The sequence below is a fragment of the Dermacentor andersoni genome, chromosome 1, assembly GCF_023375885.2.
Source record: "Dermacentor andersoni chromosome 1, qqDerAnde1_hic_scaffold, whole genome shotgun sequence".
In the NCBI taxonomy this organism is placed as follows: domain Eukaryota; kingdom Metazoa; phylum Arthropoda; class Arachnida; order Ixodida; family Ixodidae; genus Dermacentor; species Dermacentor andersoni.
The window spans coordinates 8,313,664-8,329,647 of record NC_092814.1 but is presented as its reverse complement, the minus strand read 5'-3'; the positions used below and the strand labels follow the sequence as shown (position 1 = coordinate 8,329,647).

At 45.5% G+C, this 15,984-nt stretch overlaps 1 protein-coding gene across 8 annotated transcripts in view; it reads left to right on the top strand.

Moving 5' to 3' along the window:
- Unc-115a (actin binding LIM protein Uncoordinated 115a) overlaps positions 1–15,984 on the top strand; it is a 558,372-nt gene that overhangs the window by 145,682 nt on the left and 396,706 nt on the right. For all 8 annotated transcript variants that reach the window (XM_050191443.3, XM_050191440.3, XM_050191439.3 and 5 more), the window contains one exon: positions 14,686–14,810. In XM_050191443.3, the coding sequence (XP_050047400.1) occupies positions 14,686–14,810 (125 nt within the window). The remainder of the gene's footprint in view (positions 1–14,685; positions 14,811–15,984) is intronic.

The following is a 15,984-nucleotide window of genomic DNA, read 5'->3' as shown; positions in this document are numbered from 1 at the left end:
CAGCACTTACCTTTCTACTATACCCAACTACAGAGGGATGCTAGATAGAATGGTAGAGAGTAAGGGGGAGAGGGGGCAGACAATGGGTGTGGCCGACACCCTCTAGTCTAGAGGGTGTTGGAATAACAGCCTTGCCACTCTTCGCTCGCAGTTCCTATACAAGGGGCGGGGGATAGGGAGAAGGTGACGTGACAAGGCAAGGAAACACTACTACTGTAGACATGACAGTGGTTGCGGGAAAACTGGATAAACTTTAAGGTCTAGGCACTGTGCCATGACAACCCCTTCGGACTGCCACAAGCCCTCGCCTTGCTTTCACATTCAAGCTTTCTTGTTCATCCATGTTGCTCTTTTGAAGCCCACCTTCTGAAACTTCCTGTTTCATGGGAAAAGGGGGTAGGGTTTCATCAGAAAATTTAGAGGGGGGGTTGACCCCTCCCCCTCCCCTGGCTACGCCAATGCTCCACTGTAAAAGCTACTCTCATGCATTTAGGAAGATGACGCAGGCATTCATACAGGCTGTTGTTGAACAAGTTGGTCACACCGTGCAGCGATCGGCGCGATGTGGGAGGGCCAATGTGTGACAAAACAAAGCGCCGTCAAAATAGGCGCTTTCCTGTTTTACCGTGTGTTAGTAGCTCTGGAGCAATGTCGCGCGCCAGTTTGTTTTAATAGGGCGTACCCACCAGCGTTTTGTGGCTTAGGAGCTTCATAAGCATTTTGTTTTTCTTCCGCTTACACAATTTGTTTATAAGGAGAAGCTGCACGCTATCCAGGTCGGGAGAAGGTCGCCGCTTCAACATAAGGCACGTACCCACTTGATCACCACTGTCGTCAACCTCTTCATCGCTCCAAATTGCGCCAGCTGCTTATACATGCACACTCAATATTAGCTTGTTCTGCAAAAGCGAATACTCATCCCGGAAAAAATTTGTGGCTCCCATACTAACAACGAAACGAGTGCACTAAACGGAACCACCCCACCGACGCCACAAAACCACACAAACCGCACTAATGCCTCCTTTACTAGATGCCTGCCGCGCGAGCCGAGAAGCTAGTTCCTGCCCCTCTCCTCTTTCCTCTTCTCCCATGGGTCGGCTGTGAGCGCTAGCTACGGTGGCCACTGCAAACCTAAATCATGTGGCCCTGCCTCTGAGATTGCAGCGCTGTCTGCTCATATCCCGGAGGCAGGGCTGGCCGGAGCGGCAAACCGAGCGTGTTGCAGATATCTGCACGCCACATGGTGCGTAGAATGCATTTCGCCGAGCCTGGAGCAGACGAAATCTGATGCGATGTTCTTGTGTATTTCATTAAATGAAATAGATTACTCTAGTAACACCATTTCAATCTCTTAAGGCCGATTTAACGGCTTTTTAAAAAAATTTTTGCTGCTTCCACGAAAACGAGCTAGCAGACGTGCAGGAAAGCAGCTAGCAGTCTGACCGTTGTGTGCCGGTGTGTGAGGTTTGAGGCTTTGCCTTTTGTTTTAACAACTGTGCCAATTTACACTTCATGCTTAGTCTGTCTTGTCATCACCAAATACTCACCATGCATCATTGCTGCGTGCTGCACTGTAAATCAAGCCAGAGAAGGAAAGTACCTGGTGTATCTTTTCACGAACTTCCAGCTAACAGCGATTTGCGTGAACTATGGCTGACGGCTATTTCAATGGAGAACGGGACGCCGAACTTTACATCAACTTATACTGTCGTGGGGAGTTTACACTTTCGAAAGGTAGATTTCCAGGAGAACTGCAGAATAAGGCGGCTTAAACGAAATGCCGTACCCAGCCTCTTCGGAGACCGGACACCTTGTACGGAGCGTGCTGAAGCTGTGCCAACTGCAGGCGTGAAGAAACATAAAAGAGAGCCGTCACCGACCAATGCACTGGCATACACCCATGGTTGCGCGCCGCACTCAGTTGTGGGAAGAGTAACGTCCCAAGTACGTGACTCATTATTTAATGCAGACTCCGAAAACAGACATGTTGGAGCCGATAGCGAATGTCATCCCCAAGCTGACAATTCCTTAACAAGCTCCGCTAAGAAGAGCTTGCAGTTATTTATCGCTTCAAGACGGAAATCATGTACTGCAACCAGCAAAGTCTCCACGAATGGGGACCCTGCACAAGAAAACGAACGCTTGACTTGCATTGTTTTGTCAACCAGCCCTCCGGCTCTCTCCAAAACACTTGCCTTTCCTTCCGAATCCGTCATAAGTAAGCCCAAGCAATGTCATGGGGTGCTTACAGAAGTAACCAGGCCAGGTTTTGCAAATGCTAAGAAGAAACGAACATCGAGAGCATTTGCCAAGAGATCATGCAAGACACAGACGTCAAGCTCAGCAAGCTTTCTTTTTGTCGAGCGCAAACGGTATTGATGAAGAGAACGCAAGTTAAAAGAAAAAACAAAAATAACGAAAGGCTAAGCTGAACTGTTGACGCCTAGAAGGAAGAACTTTGGCGGCTCAAAGAGGACTGCTACGAGAGTCCATTTTTACATGTGGTGGTTGACGCGGGAGAGGGCATCACAAAAGCAACTTTGCTAGTGGACCAGGTAAAAAATTGCAAAAGAAAAAAGCCGCAGTGGTCAGAGACCGCAATCAGACACTGCATTGTAATGCGGCACCTGTCCACAAAAGCGTACGACTATATAAGGAGTGAAAAACTCCTCGCATTTCCTTGCAGAACAACAGTGCAAAAGTACATCGGCACAACATCAGGTGAAGTTGGTTTTAGCAAGCTGGTGCGTTGCCAACTTGAAACGGAAATCCAAGCACTGGATGCACCACGGTCCAAGGTATGTGAGCTTATCATCGATGAGATGAAGATACAAGAAAAGTTGATATACCATAAACAAAAGGATGCTTTTGTTGGTGATGTCGATCTGGGCCCTGACCTTGGCCATCTGGTTCCTACACCAAAAAATCAGAATTTGGCAAATTCACTTGTGTTTTTGGCTTTGTGGCCTGCACGAAAGGTTTAAAATTCCCATCGGTTATTTTTTCACCAGATGTTGCACAGGAGTGCAGCTCGCCGAGATCATAAGCCACATCGTCAAAAAAGCAGCAGATGTAGGCTTCGACATCATCCACGTTGTCACTGACAACCACAAAGTCAACGTGGCAGCAATGGACAATTTGTGCGGAGGAGAAGCAGACATAGTAGCACCACATCCTGCCAATCCATCGAAAGACATCTTTTTGATCTTTGACCAAAGCCATATAATAAAAAATATCAGGTCGCATTTCTTGGCAAAGGATTTTGGAGTGAAGAAGGAGGTGACAGCAAAGTACACGAAGACTCTGTACAAGATGCAGAAGCACTCAATTGTATGGCCAATCAGGTTTCTCACACAGAAACACATGTATCCCACCAACATAGAAAAAATGTATGTGAAGACAGCTGTGCAGCTGTTTTCACCTGCAGTTAGAGCAGCACTGAAGTATCTGAAAGATCAGGCAGGTCATTGTTGTGATTTGGAGTTCGCGTTGGCGAAGCCGGCCATCAGGCTCATGGAGGCTATTCACAAGTGGTTTGCCTGCATGGATGTGAGCAACCTCCAGCAGCACATTCATGCAATGATGAAAATGCCCGCCAGTTTGACAATATCGAAGATCCGAGGCTCCAGTGGCTTGAAAATGACTTTCTCGACTACATTGAAGTGTTGAAAACTGAGAGCCCTGCACAAAACTTCCTTAGCAACGAAACGCATCATGCGCTCGTATTCAGCACCAACTCAAACATGCAGTGCATTCGCTACCTGCTGACTGAAAAGGAGTTCAGGTTCGTGCTCACACGCAAATTTTAGAGCGACCCTATTGAGTCACTGTTTGGATTTCTGCGGCGGGGCTCTGGCTGCAATGACACATTGGACAGGAAAAGTGCTGCTAATGGATTAGAGAAAATGCTCAAGACGGCATCGTTGCTTCTTCCAACCAAAGCAACGTCAGAAGCTCAACTACGTTCGCATCACAAAAGCTTCTGCGATCACACCAGAGCTCTGCCAACCTCAGCAGTAGCACAAAAACAATCTTGGACTCATCCGTACAGAGGCTAAATAGCACTGTTCATCACAAGTACCATGTGCACCAAATCCAGACAACGCCAGCGTTGCAATGGTGGGTGGATTCATCGTAAGGGTGGCAAGAGAACATTCCCTGCGCTGTGTTGCGCTGCTGCAAGGACCAAAAGCCAGCATGCCTCCCCTCGAACTTATCGCATACCAAGACCGCGGTGGCCTATTCTACCCAAGTCACGAACTTGTGAAAATTCTTGTAGGGCTCCGAAAGTTTGTCGACAACGTTCTTCCGCACAGAAAATGCGTAACTAAACTACTGGAGGTCTGTGTAGAAAAAAGCGTGGAGGTTCTCATGGGACTGCCAATCCTGAGCTGTGGAAACACGAACAGTGATCACCGTAAGAGGCTTTTGGTACTAATAACCAAGAAATTCATGAAGCAACTTCACACCACTTACGCGCTGGAAACTACAGACAGGAATGCTGTTGTCAAGATGCTGCAGCAAGAGCCATTATCGCGAAACGTGTTGAAATTGTAGGTGTCATGTGTTGTGATATCCATGCGCGGATCCAAGGTGGATGTCCGCATGTCCTGTCCCCCACCCTTAAAGTTTGCGTGCACAGCGCCAGCGTACGGCACGTGACAAACACATGTCCTTAAGCGTTCCCAGCTGCTACTGTTTCTTTACCGGAGCGACAAGAAAGGGTCAGTAATCGTTGAAAACAACCCACCAGCATGTAAAACACTCATCATTGTTGTCGTTTTTCACCATATCAAAGTCAGAACCTTTTGAAAAAAAGGATCCGCACCTGGCAATATTTCCTGTGTCTCAAGTGAACTTTAGGAGAATTTGCTGTTGGCTATGTGGTACATGATTCTGAAAGCAAAAACACAACAAGGAACAGGACAGGAAAGTGAGACAAGCACAGCGCTGACTTACAATTTTGTCTGTGTGCGCCAACCTTATGTCTCGAGAGCAATGGCGTAGACTTTCGACGAACGTTCTCTAAGACTTGTACGTAGAAATGATGAGCGTTTACTACAACTCCAGCAAGTGGATCTGAGAAGTAACTGCCTTGCTTTATGCTGTGTGCGATCTCTGCAAACCTGTTGAGTGCACACCTGGCATACCCTGTTAATGCACTAGGAATATATATTACTGCGACGCCTGTGCCTCAGTGTAGTTTGGACACTATAGTCCTGTTGTGTGTGGGGAACTTAACTCGTCTTCAAGGACTCAAGTGCGTGGCGCGAAAGGTGACTCGTCAACCCCTTTGACTGCATCGAGACGCTTATTTGTTATTGGTGGAAGTGCCAGTAAACTCGTGTGTGTGTCGTCCAGGCGGAGCATCCCTCGGCGAAGCACTCAGGGTTGTGACGTAGTGCACAACAAGATGCATTTGTCCATTTGTACATCTATGAATAGAGCCAAAAGAAGCTTTCCAGTGCAAGGATTCTACCAAGCGTTTGGCTCTACGTGAACATAGTGTCCGAGACTGCTGTAAAAACGTAAGCATCATCTACACGTCCTATGTATAAATGAACTCGTGTCTTTTACGTAGCCAGCGATATATATATATATATATAGGGGTCGAATCCAACTGATTAACTTAAACTTCCATGGTATTGCAAAGAAGGTTGAGCGAAAAACACAAAAAAGAATGTGATGCTCATTATGGAGTTTATATAGATTACCAAGCTTTCTCACTGAACGCGTAACAATAGCAATACTTTGAGTTTCGTGTGACATAGTGCCGAGTATGATGCTCTCCCGGAGTTATGACCATGCTGTTGATATCAGTTATCTCGTTTATCAACGCGAACTGAAATTGATATCCCCAAAAGTGGTCATACTTGCATACGAATTCCTCTCAAGCAGACGCTCTTGCCGAGCACGCGCCGGGTCGCCGGCCTTGAAGTCGTCACTTCCGCTGCCACCGGAAGTAAAGTCGGCTGCGAGCGCCGCCTTTCGGTGACTACCCTGAACCACGGGAACCTCCGCTCCAATGGGAAAACGAGTGACGCGGCAGGCATCTAGTATAGGAGGCATTGGCCGCACGGTCATACTTGTGGTGTTGTGCAGCGCCTCACTCACCGTATCTGCAAGCTGTCGTGAAGTCTCAACGCATTTAAACGTTAAAAAATGGTGTACCTATTCTATTATTGAATAATAGTAGGAAAATTAGAATATTTGACTAGTTGGCATGTTGTTTGTATTTAACGATGCAGGCATGGATACTTTGTGAGCAGGAGGCAACCTTGCGCATTGCTGCGACGGAAATAGCGCTGCTGCAAACGCATGTGAAAGCTGCCAGTGGAAATTGCTCTGCGACGGGCGCGGCAGAACAATTTTTTTCGCCCCAATCGCGCCATGTGAAACAGCCTTTTGGCGTGTGCTGCAACAAGGAGATGATAGCGATAAGGAAGATAAGTGGGCGGGATAACATAGAAGAGCTGTTCACTGAGATTGTGCTATGTTTCGACGCGTACGAGCCATACCGCACTATCTGCACATGCATGGGCGTACAGACGAGAGTCTGTGCGCGAGTACGGTTGCTTTGCTGGACAAGTTTAATTCATACTGTAAGGTATGCGGTTATTACTAACCAAAACTATTTTATTCATGGGTGTAGGCCACATTCACTGAACCAAGTAGTCATGCAATGTGATCTACAGCTAACAGTTTGAACGCTTGTCAATTATAACAGCACAACTTCTACTGTAGCAAAACGGTACCCGCACTGTTAGGATCGTCGCGTATGTATCATTGCTCCTAAACCGCAGCTTAGAACTAAAGAATACTGCTGTAAGGTCCCATTAGTGAATGGAATTTTCGGAAATACACATGATTTCCGAGGCGTGATTGTAGGCTTAAACACGCACACATTGCGCTGCCTGCTCTGTCTGCCTCAATGCCAGCAGAAAGACTGGCCATGCCTACTTGAACCACTTCTGTACGTCTTGCAGAGCCGTTTTTCACATATAAGGTGCCATTTCACACTAAATAGACCGTGTGAGCGCAAAAACGTAACACCAGAAACCAGCGCAGAGTGTTTACATGACATACAAGACAGAGCACTCACTCAAGTCAGCGTGCAACTGCCCATAGATTGCACCAGTGCGCACGCAATATGGTGGCGCCTGTGAAAAAACTGTCTATAAACTAAGAAGCGCCTGAACCACACCATGCATTGAAATGAATGGTGTGGTTCAGGCATGGTGTGGTCCAGTGCTTCCTGACAAGCAAGCGCATACGCGGAGATTGATTATATTTAAGCGAAGCTCACACCTACACCACCAAGCTCACTATATTGCATGTTCACACGGCGCATTCACTGAAACATTTAATACTAGTTTTCTTGCTGAAGCGGAACCACTGGCGATAAAACGATACCTTTGCACAGCAACATCGGGTAGAACTTGTTCCTCCCCAGACGACAACTACAAATGTGTACACCTGCGCCGAGGCGCCGTAGTGCGGCGTCTTGGCCGACCTTCTGTGCATACACCCTATACTTCAGAAAACAACAAAACAGACTGGAAAAATATAAATTTCAAGCTTTCAAACCGGAAAATAATTATAATTAAAAAGACAAAATTCTTCCACTGATATTGACATTAGTCGCACGTATAGGCACGTAACAGGACCAACATGAAGCCGCACACGGGAATAGGCATCGGCACATCATGTGCAGAACCTACATGTGAGGTCAAAGGGAAATGGTTAGCTTTGCTGCAGCATTGTTGCTGATGCAGTATGGGATTGCACAATGCAGTGACTTACCTCCGGCGATCTTATCGGCTCATCTGCACCTTGGGACAACCGCCTCCTCTTTCTTGCTGTAGGAAGCAGAGACTGTTTGCACTTTGCTTTTTGTGGACGCATGTGCAGTTAAACTATTTTTGAGAGGGTCGATTTGCCGCATACTTTCGCAATACGATCAACAAAGAAATGGTGTATCAAGTTTTCAATGCAGACCCACTGGCAGGCCTAGCAGATGAGTGCTGCACTAGCAGCGTCGGCGCACTAGTTGCCATAGCAACAGCCAATCGGAAGGTGCCTCTTGGTGTTCTGCCGCACTGAGCCAATCGGAGGGCTGCATGCTTTGTCAGACCGGCCTCTGATTGTTTTACGTGTGCTTTTTCTATGTGGCCATCATCGCTGAGGGAGCAGGGAACTGAAAGGCGGAAGTTTGAGCTTTCGAACGATACCAAGATGGCGGTGCTCGTCAGCGGGAAAGACGAGAAATAGCTTCGTGAACTCCGGTGTTTTTGTGGGATTTTGCGGTCCTTTCCCGCTGTCTGCGCTGACAAAATAATTGTTTGTGGACACTTCGGTTGCGTTTTCGGGCAAATTGTTTTGATATGGTGTAGATTAGACATTGTAGGTGCCTAAATAAGTAGTTCCCAAAAATCAGTTCTTTTTTCAATGAGATTTCCGGCTTTTAAGACCCGTGTCCTCCCTTAAAATGTGATCTATATGTGTAGTGCACCACCTATAGAGGCGCCACTGATAGCCACCTAGTAGGCGCTTCTGAAAGTACGCTTGGGAGCAGTAGCAGACAGCCCTTTGCAACAAGGATGGCTAAAGTTCGCAGTGGCGATTTCTACTTTGTTGGGTGCCAGACTGCTTCTTCTGCAGTGACAGTTGCAGAAAAGACACTAGCCTCTATAGGAGCGAACATGAACACAGTGTTACTGGTGTTTGGACAACCCAGTCTATATATGTGCCAGATGCGTCCTGCAGACACACGCAATGGATCCCAAGTTACACGAAGTGGAGCTCATGTTAACTAGCCGCTTGGTTTTGTTAAGTAATGCAATGTCTTGATAATTTTTTTTTAAATTCTATGCTTGCAGTAATAATGCTACTGTACCTGAATAATAGGCACACGTCATTAGTGCTGACTTATCTCATACAAATCTGCACGGTGTGATGTTTGCATATGTCTTGGCGATCTTTCTGCCTATGAATACATCTGACATCGCTGAATAAGTGCTATTAAGGTTGCCAAAGAAGAGTAATTGTGAATTTATTGATGGAAATGCCTACACTAGTAAACGAAGTCGCAAAACGCACAGATTACTAAGAGCACGAGTTAGCACTGTACTGCTGATGCAGTTCTGCTGCATACGCCGACGAACTGCTGTTCCCGCTGCAGTTTTCGCAATTTTAAATTCCCTTGGGGAGCTGCATGGAAATGTAAAATGCTAAAGTCTGATCAACTTTTCAGTAGGTTTTTTTTTCTCGAACGTTGCTAGAAAGAGATGCCACATATACATAAAGGCAGAGTAGCACCAGCCAAAGTAGATGGGCGCTGGCGGCAAGGCTGGGTTTATTCCTCTGCGGCGTAAGCATAAGAAAGAATTCAGTTTAGTACAAAATGCACATGCAAAATGGGACTACATTGTGAAACAACCAAATCATTCGGCGTGGTAAGTCTCCTAAGACAGCATGAGGGTGTAAAAATTTCCCAAATGTGACTCGGAACATTTCAGTGAAAATGGAACAGATATACCATATGCAGCAACTGTTAGAAATTCTTGCCCTGAACTACCTATTTTCTTTACACATTCCCCAAGTAACCACAATATCTAATATGTCTTCGGGCAAAAAGAATAAAGCTGTTAAACAGCATTTGCCTGTTATCATTTTGATAAGACAGCGCGATTTACAAACGAGGCAAGGTGAAAACATCTCACTTTAAAAAAATGAACAGGTCTGCTTGAAGCAACTAGTAATAAATCAACATGCACAGAGCCGTGCATAAAATAAGCAAAAACATCGTGCATGATGGCTGGTACGAGGACTTACCGGGTCGCTTAAAACCAACAATCTCAGTTCTTGCAAGCTTCAGTAGCTTTAACAATACAACACAATTCACTCATGCAGTTGTGCTGCCTAGCTAGCGCAACGCAGTAAATAAGCGGCAAACGGTAGAAGCGGCAAGTGGTGTTCAGAACTTAGTGAAACTCTTTCAAACCACATGCTGCACTACGGACGAACAAAACATGGGCAGGCCTTGATCAACTTCGTAGCTTACCCGTCTAAATACGATTGAATGCAAAAAACAACGTCACGACAAAAGAAAGCGCGAGAACAAGAAATTTGCCGACGAACGACAGCGATCCATTGCTACCATTCCTCCCACTGATGAGGATTCGTGGGGAATGATCAGAACTGTATTGCCGGCATGTTTTCACTGGTATTTGAGCACCCCACTATGCAACAATTCAACATGCCTTGAAGCTGGCCACCACACACATGCGAAGGGTGTTGCTTATTTTGCTCTGAAAACGTGAATAAGGCAGAGAAGTGCAATACCACGGTACGCGGCTGCGTCCTTTCCCCAGCACACTTCGCAAGACCGCCACCAGTGGGGTGTCGATTGGCGTGCACTACGCGTATAGTTGCGGAAGACCCTGTCATGGTGGTTGCAGTCGGGCCAGGAGGAACCCTCCCTGCTAAGGCAGCAAGAAAGATGGAGCAAAAATAAGTTTGACTTGTTCCAGCCATTCAGAGGGGTTTAACTTTTTGCAGGACTTGACCCATATTATCGCACCTTAATTCCAGCCTATGAGGCAGCCATAAGGCAATTGGCAAGCAAGGATGGATGCCATTTTCATAGATGTGGTCAGCTAATGGCACCTTGTAGCAATCAGTGTAGCGAAGTGGCTAAGGCTGCTGGCGTCTTTCATAAGCTGGCAGTCTCTGTTGGGCCATGGTGTTCCCTCATTTAACAGTGGGGAACATCTGTTTGCCGCTACATTCACTCACCCGGCAGTAGAAGCAGTGAGCACCCACATGTAGCTTGCTCCAGGCATAACTTGCAGTGGGGATGTTTGACCTTGGCACTGCAGATCGCAGCATCAAGGTGGATGTTTGCCATGCAGTGTAGGGGATTGCGTCTTTTAATGCCATGCATGGCAGTGTCCAAGGCCATTCCCAAGTGGGCATGCACCATGAAATGGTTTTGTCAATTTGTAGGGGAGTCTAGCTTCGTTAAAGTAAACTAATAGATGCATTTATTACAGTGGGGGATTGTTGCATCCTTTTATATTGTGTAACTTGCTGAACAAAGCATGTTGTTGACTGCTGAGGCGTTGCAGTTTTGGGGACTAGGTGCTGCAGAGGGTGCGCTGTTTGGCAAGCACCATACCAATGGTTCATTGCTAACAAAAAAATTACAGGCACATGCTTACTCCCAAGCATAATAAACTAGATGGGATGCATGAACCATCTAGGAAAGCTATGCTTGCAACAAGTAAATAATAGACAATTGTCCAGACATTGTGAGTAGCAACTCAAAATGAGTGCTTGCATCATGATACTGTCAGTAATGGAAAAAATGATGATTACAAGAAAGTGATCTTTTTCATCAGCATTCATAGTTTTAGCATCAAATTTTGGACACAGAACCAAACAGAGGCTTTTCTTCTGTGGCTTAGAACCATCCTGGAGAGCACGCTTTTGGGTGGGAGATACCATACAGAAAAGTTGGTTTGCAGCTCTAGAAATAATCCTCAGTCGAATCAATAATTCCATGTGGTTTATATTATCTTTGTTTAACCCAACATTCATTCACGTTAGAGCAACGAAAGAATTGGGACAGGAAAGACAAAACTAAGTGCTGTGAATTTGTGAAAAGAAGTATTTGTTTGTTTTATGCCCTTTTCATAGAATACCTGTCAACTCCCTTGAGGTACCTCCAGGAGTTGTGGTCATGTCCCATGGCAACTAACAGAAGGTGTCAGGGGCCAATTAGGTGCTATTCAATTATGTACATGCACAAAAAATGTCGTAAGAGCTTTATGCAAAAAGTTGACTGTTTTTTGAAAATAATGTGAACCTGCTGAGCATTGTAAAGGTCAAACTACACATTTGCTTGCCGGCGTGTGAAAGCTCACGCCTCTGCACCTCACGCATGCACAGATGGTGCAGGACAGATAGTACGTGTCGAAGTGCAGCGCAAGCCCATATATATTCTCCAGACAAATATATACTCCATCTCACGCGTACCTCAGAGCACTGCCAAAGGTACGAGGCGCACACAGGCAATATCCTTGCGTAGCGGTATATAGTTCTGGGTGTAACTGACTGATCATTAGCTGCACTAGTTTTAGTTTTGCTACAGGATGCGATATAGCAATACGTGACATGTTATGGCCTTTGCGCATGCACGTCATATACTGAAAATTAGTGACAGTTACCGCCAGTAACCATAATAGCCACCCTAACCGTAATCACCTATAGCAACATGGCAGCGCCCATACAGGACTGACCACCCGCTTCTATCTGAATTCACGCTTTTTACTGGCTCTCTGCCCTATCAGCAAGAATCAAGTGGCAAAATCCGTCATCACTAAGTCTCGTCTCAAGCTGAAGTCAAAGCATTAGGTATGTTCTGCCGTAATTGTTGAGATCGGCTGTTTGTTTTCATGCTGCTAGGACTACAGACACGGCGTTGAGCCTTAGAACTGGCTTGATTTCTAGTTAGCAGATGGCGCCACAGCATTAGCACTGGTGATGCATTGACGATGCAGAACGCTGTGAAGGCCTAATGGTTCACTGCATAATTTACTCCCCTGCTCTAGCATGGTACGTGATGATAGTAGCGAGCAAATGACAAGTATAGACGCCGAGCAGATGCTGTGCCGCAGGTGAACATGTATGAGGACGTTGGTCCTTGCCTCTGGCTAAGGAGGCTGCAAGGTGAATGCAGGAAAAGTGTACAGGCGAACCGAAGCCCCCACTGTTGCATGCATGTAAACAAGGTTGTAGCGTCAAATTTTTTTTCTGTCAATCCACTAATGATGGAGCATGTACCGACAGGATAGATGAGCACATCAGGAGGGCCAAGTGGGTGCACGCTGGTGCACGTCATGTAGGTTCAAACTGCCATTACGCGCGAGGCAAGGGAAATGCAAGGCGTGTGGGCATGAGCTTTTGCACACCGGCACGCGTACATGTAGTTTGGCCTAAATGCTGACAGTGACACTGGCAACCTTGTGCTTACCCCTGTTTTTGAGTACACTGTGGCGGGCCTTCTGTTGCATGCTCTGACAGCCCAGTGAATCTTGTATGCCTTCTTAACTAAGGACCCTTCACAGCTTCTGGAATGGCCACTTGTATGTAATTGAAAAGCACCATAGGGCATAATGCACACACACACAGAATCGAGAGATACTCTGGGGCAACAGCAAGCATAAATGGGATTAAGCCGTAGTTGAACCGTTCCATTATGCAATCAACATTGTTAAAATCACAATGAAGCGTAGCCCTAATTCAAATAGAATTAACTTCAATTGGATCTCAAGCACCATGGTCAAGAGAGGGCTCCCTTCAACTGTCAAAGGATGTGGCCAAACTCGTTTTCACGAAAAGCTTCATTCAACTCTCGTAACCTTCTCAAAGTCAATTTATTTCGCCATATGCAACTGCTCAGAGTCGATTTTTTTTTATTGCAGATTCCAGTTCTTCTTGGGGACCTGTTTCTAAAAAAATTGACCGTAATTTTTCTAGGGTGACCGTAAAGTGAGAAAAAAATATGTCGCGTTGGTATATATGTACTCTTTATTTATTTATTTATTTACTTACATACCTACAGCGCCCAATGTTGGGCATTAGAGTAGGGGGAAGGAGTATACAAATTATGGAAATACAGATGATTGATGTTACAAAAGGATAGATCTCTTACACAATACAACAAAAAATTGATATTGAAAACACAGTACTTAACACAACATTACACTAGAGGTTATTATGAAATACAATATAAATACACTTTAGTACATAATACGACGCAAGATAAACAACAATAAAGAAGAAAATAAACGTATAAGAATTAAAAAGTTGATGTATTGTTATACAAATAGTTCAAGGCTTTGGAAATGCGCAAGTCTCAAATGTTCCTGCTGTTACATTATGTACGTCCGTAGGTGTTCGCACTCAAGAAAACTGTGTGGTTGTGTGCCCGCCAAAAAAAGCAAAATGTGTGACAAACTTCCGCTAATCTTAATTTTATTGCCAACCAGAGGCAATTGGTTTTCGCAAGTCTCAAAAACAAAAAAAAAAGAGGAAAAGAAACGGAAACACATGCAAGGCGGCATGCTTTCTATGCGCACCCCTGTGAGCATTAGACGAGCGAGAAACAGCGGTCTCCCTTTGAGTGATTAGAAATGAGATGGCCATTAGATTTGCAAGTGCAAGAAGCTGAACCTGCCCGCAGAACAAAACTCAAGCCGCCGTCCGCACGCTTGCGCGCCAATGTGCGAGCGGTAGTATATAGACGCGCCGGAGCAAACTAACTCTAAAAAAAACCATGCAACAAAAACCGAGAGAGGGAGGCGCGAAAAAAAAAAATTCCCTGTATTCCCACATAGTCGCAGCGCATGACAGAAAAGAAAAAGTTAAGAAATAGGCGTGCTTTTTAAACATACAGACGGCGCCGTAAATATTGCGCATCGACCATTTTGGACTTGTTCGCGGCGTTTACCTCATTGACCCTGAAAGGTTACTTACAGGGTGACCATGTGACACCAATTGCATCTTCCTTGAGATATTGACAAAACTTCATGGACGCCCATGTAAAAGTCATGCTGTGTACTAAAGTTTTATGGTAGAGGGCAAATACTAGTCATTTGTACACTTCTTTTTTCTTTACAGGCAACAGTTTCCCAGTGGGGAAAAAGTGACCTACACTGGCAAAGAGTGCCTTTGTTCAAAGTGTATCCAAATACCTGTGGTGACATCCCAATCTGTGGAAGAGCCACACATCAATGGAGCAATCAGTAAGTTGACCTCATCACATATCTCATTTGAGCTGATTAAGGGCATCTTGTTAATCCTGCTTGAAGCTGTTTAGGTGCTTGCAACAGTATTCCAAATCTAAACGAATATTAGCCACCCAGGATAGCAGCGCACAGAAAGACGAAAACAGAACGAGCAAAAATAAAAAGCACGTGCACTGATCTATTTTGCCATCCATATGACAGCCATGCCCAATGCCTTCGCAGCAGTGTTAACCACAGAACTGCTGCAGCACAATCATTGCAAGTTCACGTACATGAGCAAGATCACACTGATGGTGGTGATTGTAGCACTCCAATTCATATGGGATGGAGTCATTATGGCAGTTCTCACATTCTACCAGCTCTTCTGCCCATGTTATTAAACTTGGGCGATGCCAGCAGCAGAGTTGAAGACGTCACTTGCGGCACAGTGGTGCTGTCGTCCACAGAAAGGAGTGTATGAAGGTCATTCCACATCATTTGAGGGAGGGCGTAAGTTATTAGGTCTGCCAAAAAAGTGCCAGAGTGACTGAAGGTCAGGTTTCAGCCCGAAAGCACCCGCTTGCACTTACTGATGTGTGCCAGTGGTTAGGGCTTTACACTGCCACTCCCGAGATAACTTGGGCACTCACTCTCGCACAACTCTTGTCACTCCTGAGTATATAGTTGAACGCATTTATGAATATCCCAAACACAGTCGAACTCTACTATATCAAACCCCTTTACATTGTGAATTATCTCTTATATCGAACAATTTCCGAACACTAAGGTTGCAGTCGGAATATATAGCAAAAGTATTACATTGAACGAAAATAGCAGGCACTGCTTTTATATTGAACATGAAACAGTGTTAAACTTCTCCAGAAGCTGCCAACACCCCCGTAGAAGTGGTTTAGCCCAGCTGCACCTGTGTGCATGCCTGTGCAGCACTACTGCAACATGGCTGGGCACCCTTAAAAAAATAATCCTGGTCTGTTTCTTGCACGCTTATGGAGGTTCGTGCGCATTGTTAACTTGCATATTGCCTTTGTTTTTGCTTGATGCCTAGCACGAAGCAGCAGAATCTGCGATTTACCCTAAAGTTAGAAATTATCGAGTTGAATGTGCAGAGAAAAGAACTCTGTCACCAGTGTCCCGGGCTGATATTAATAAGGAAATGAACCCAAACTGCTTT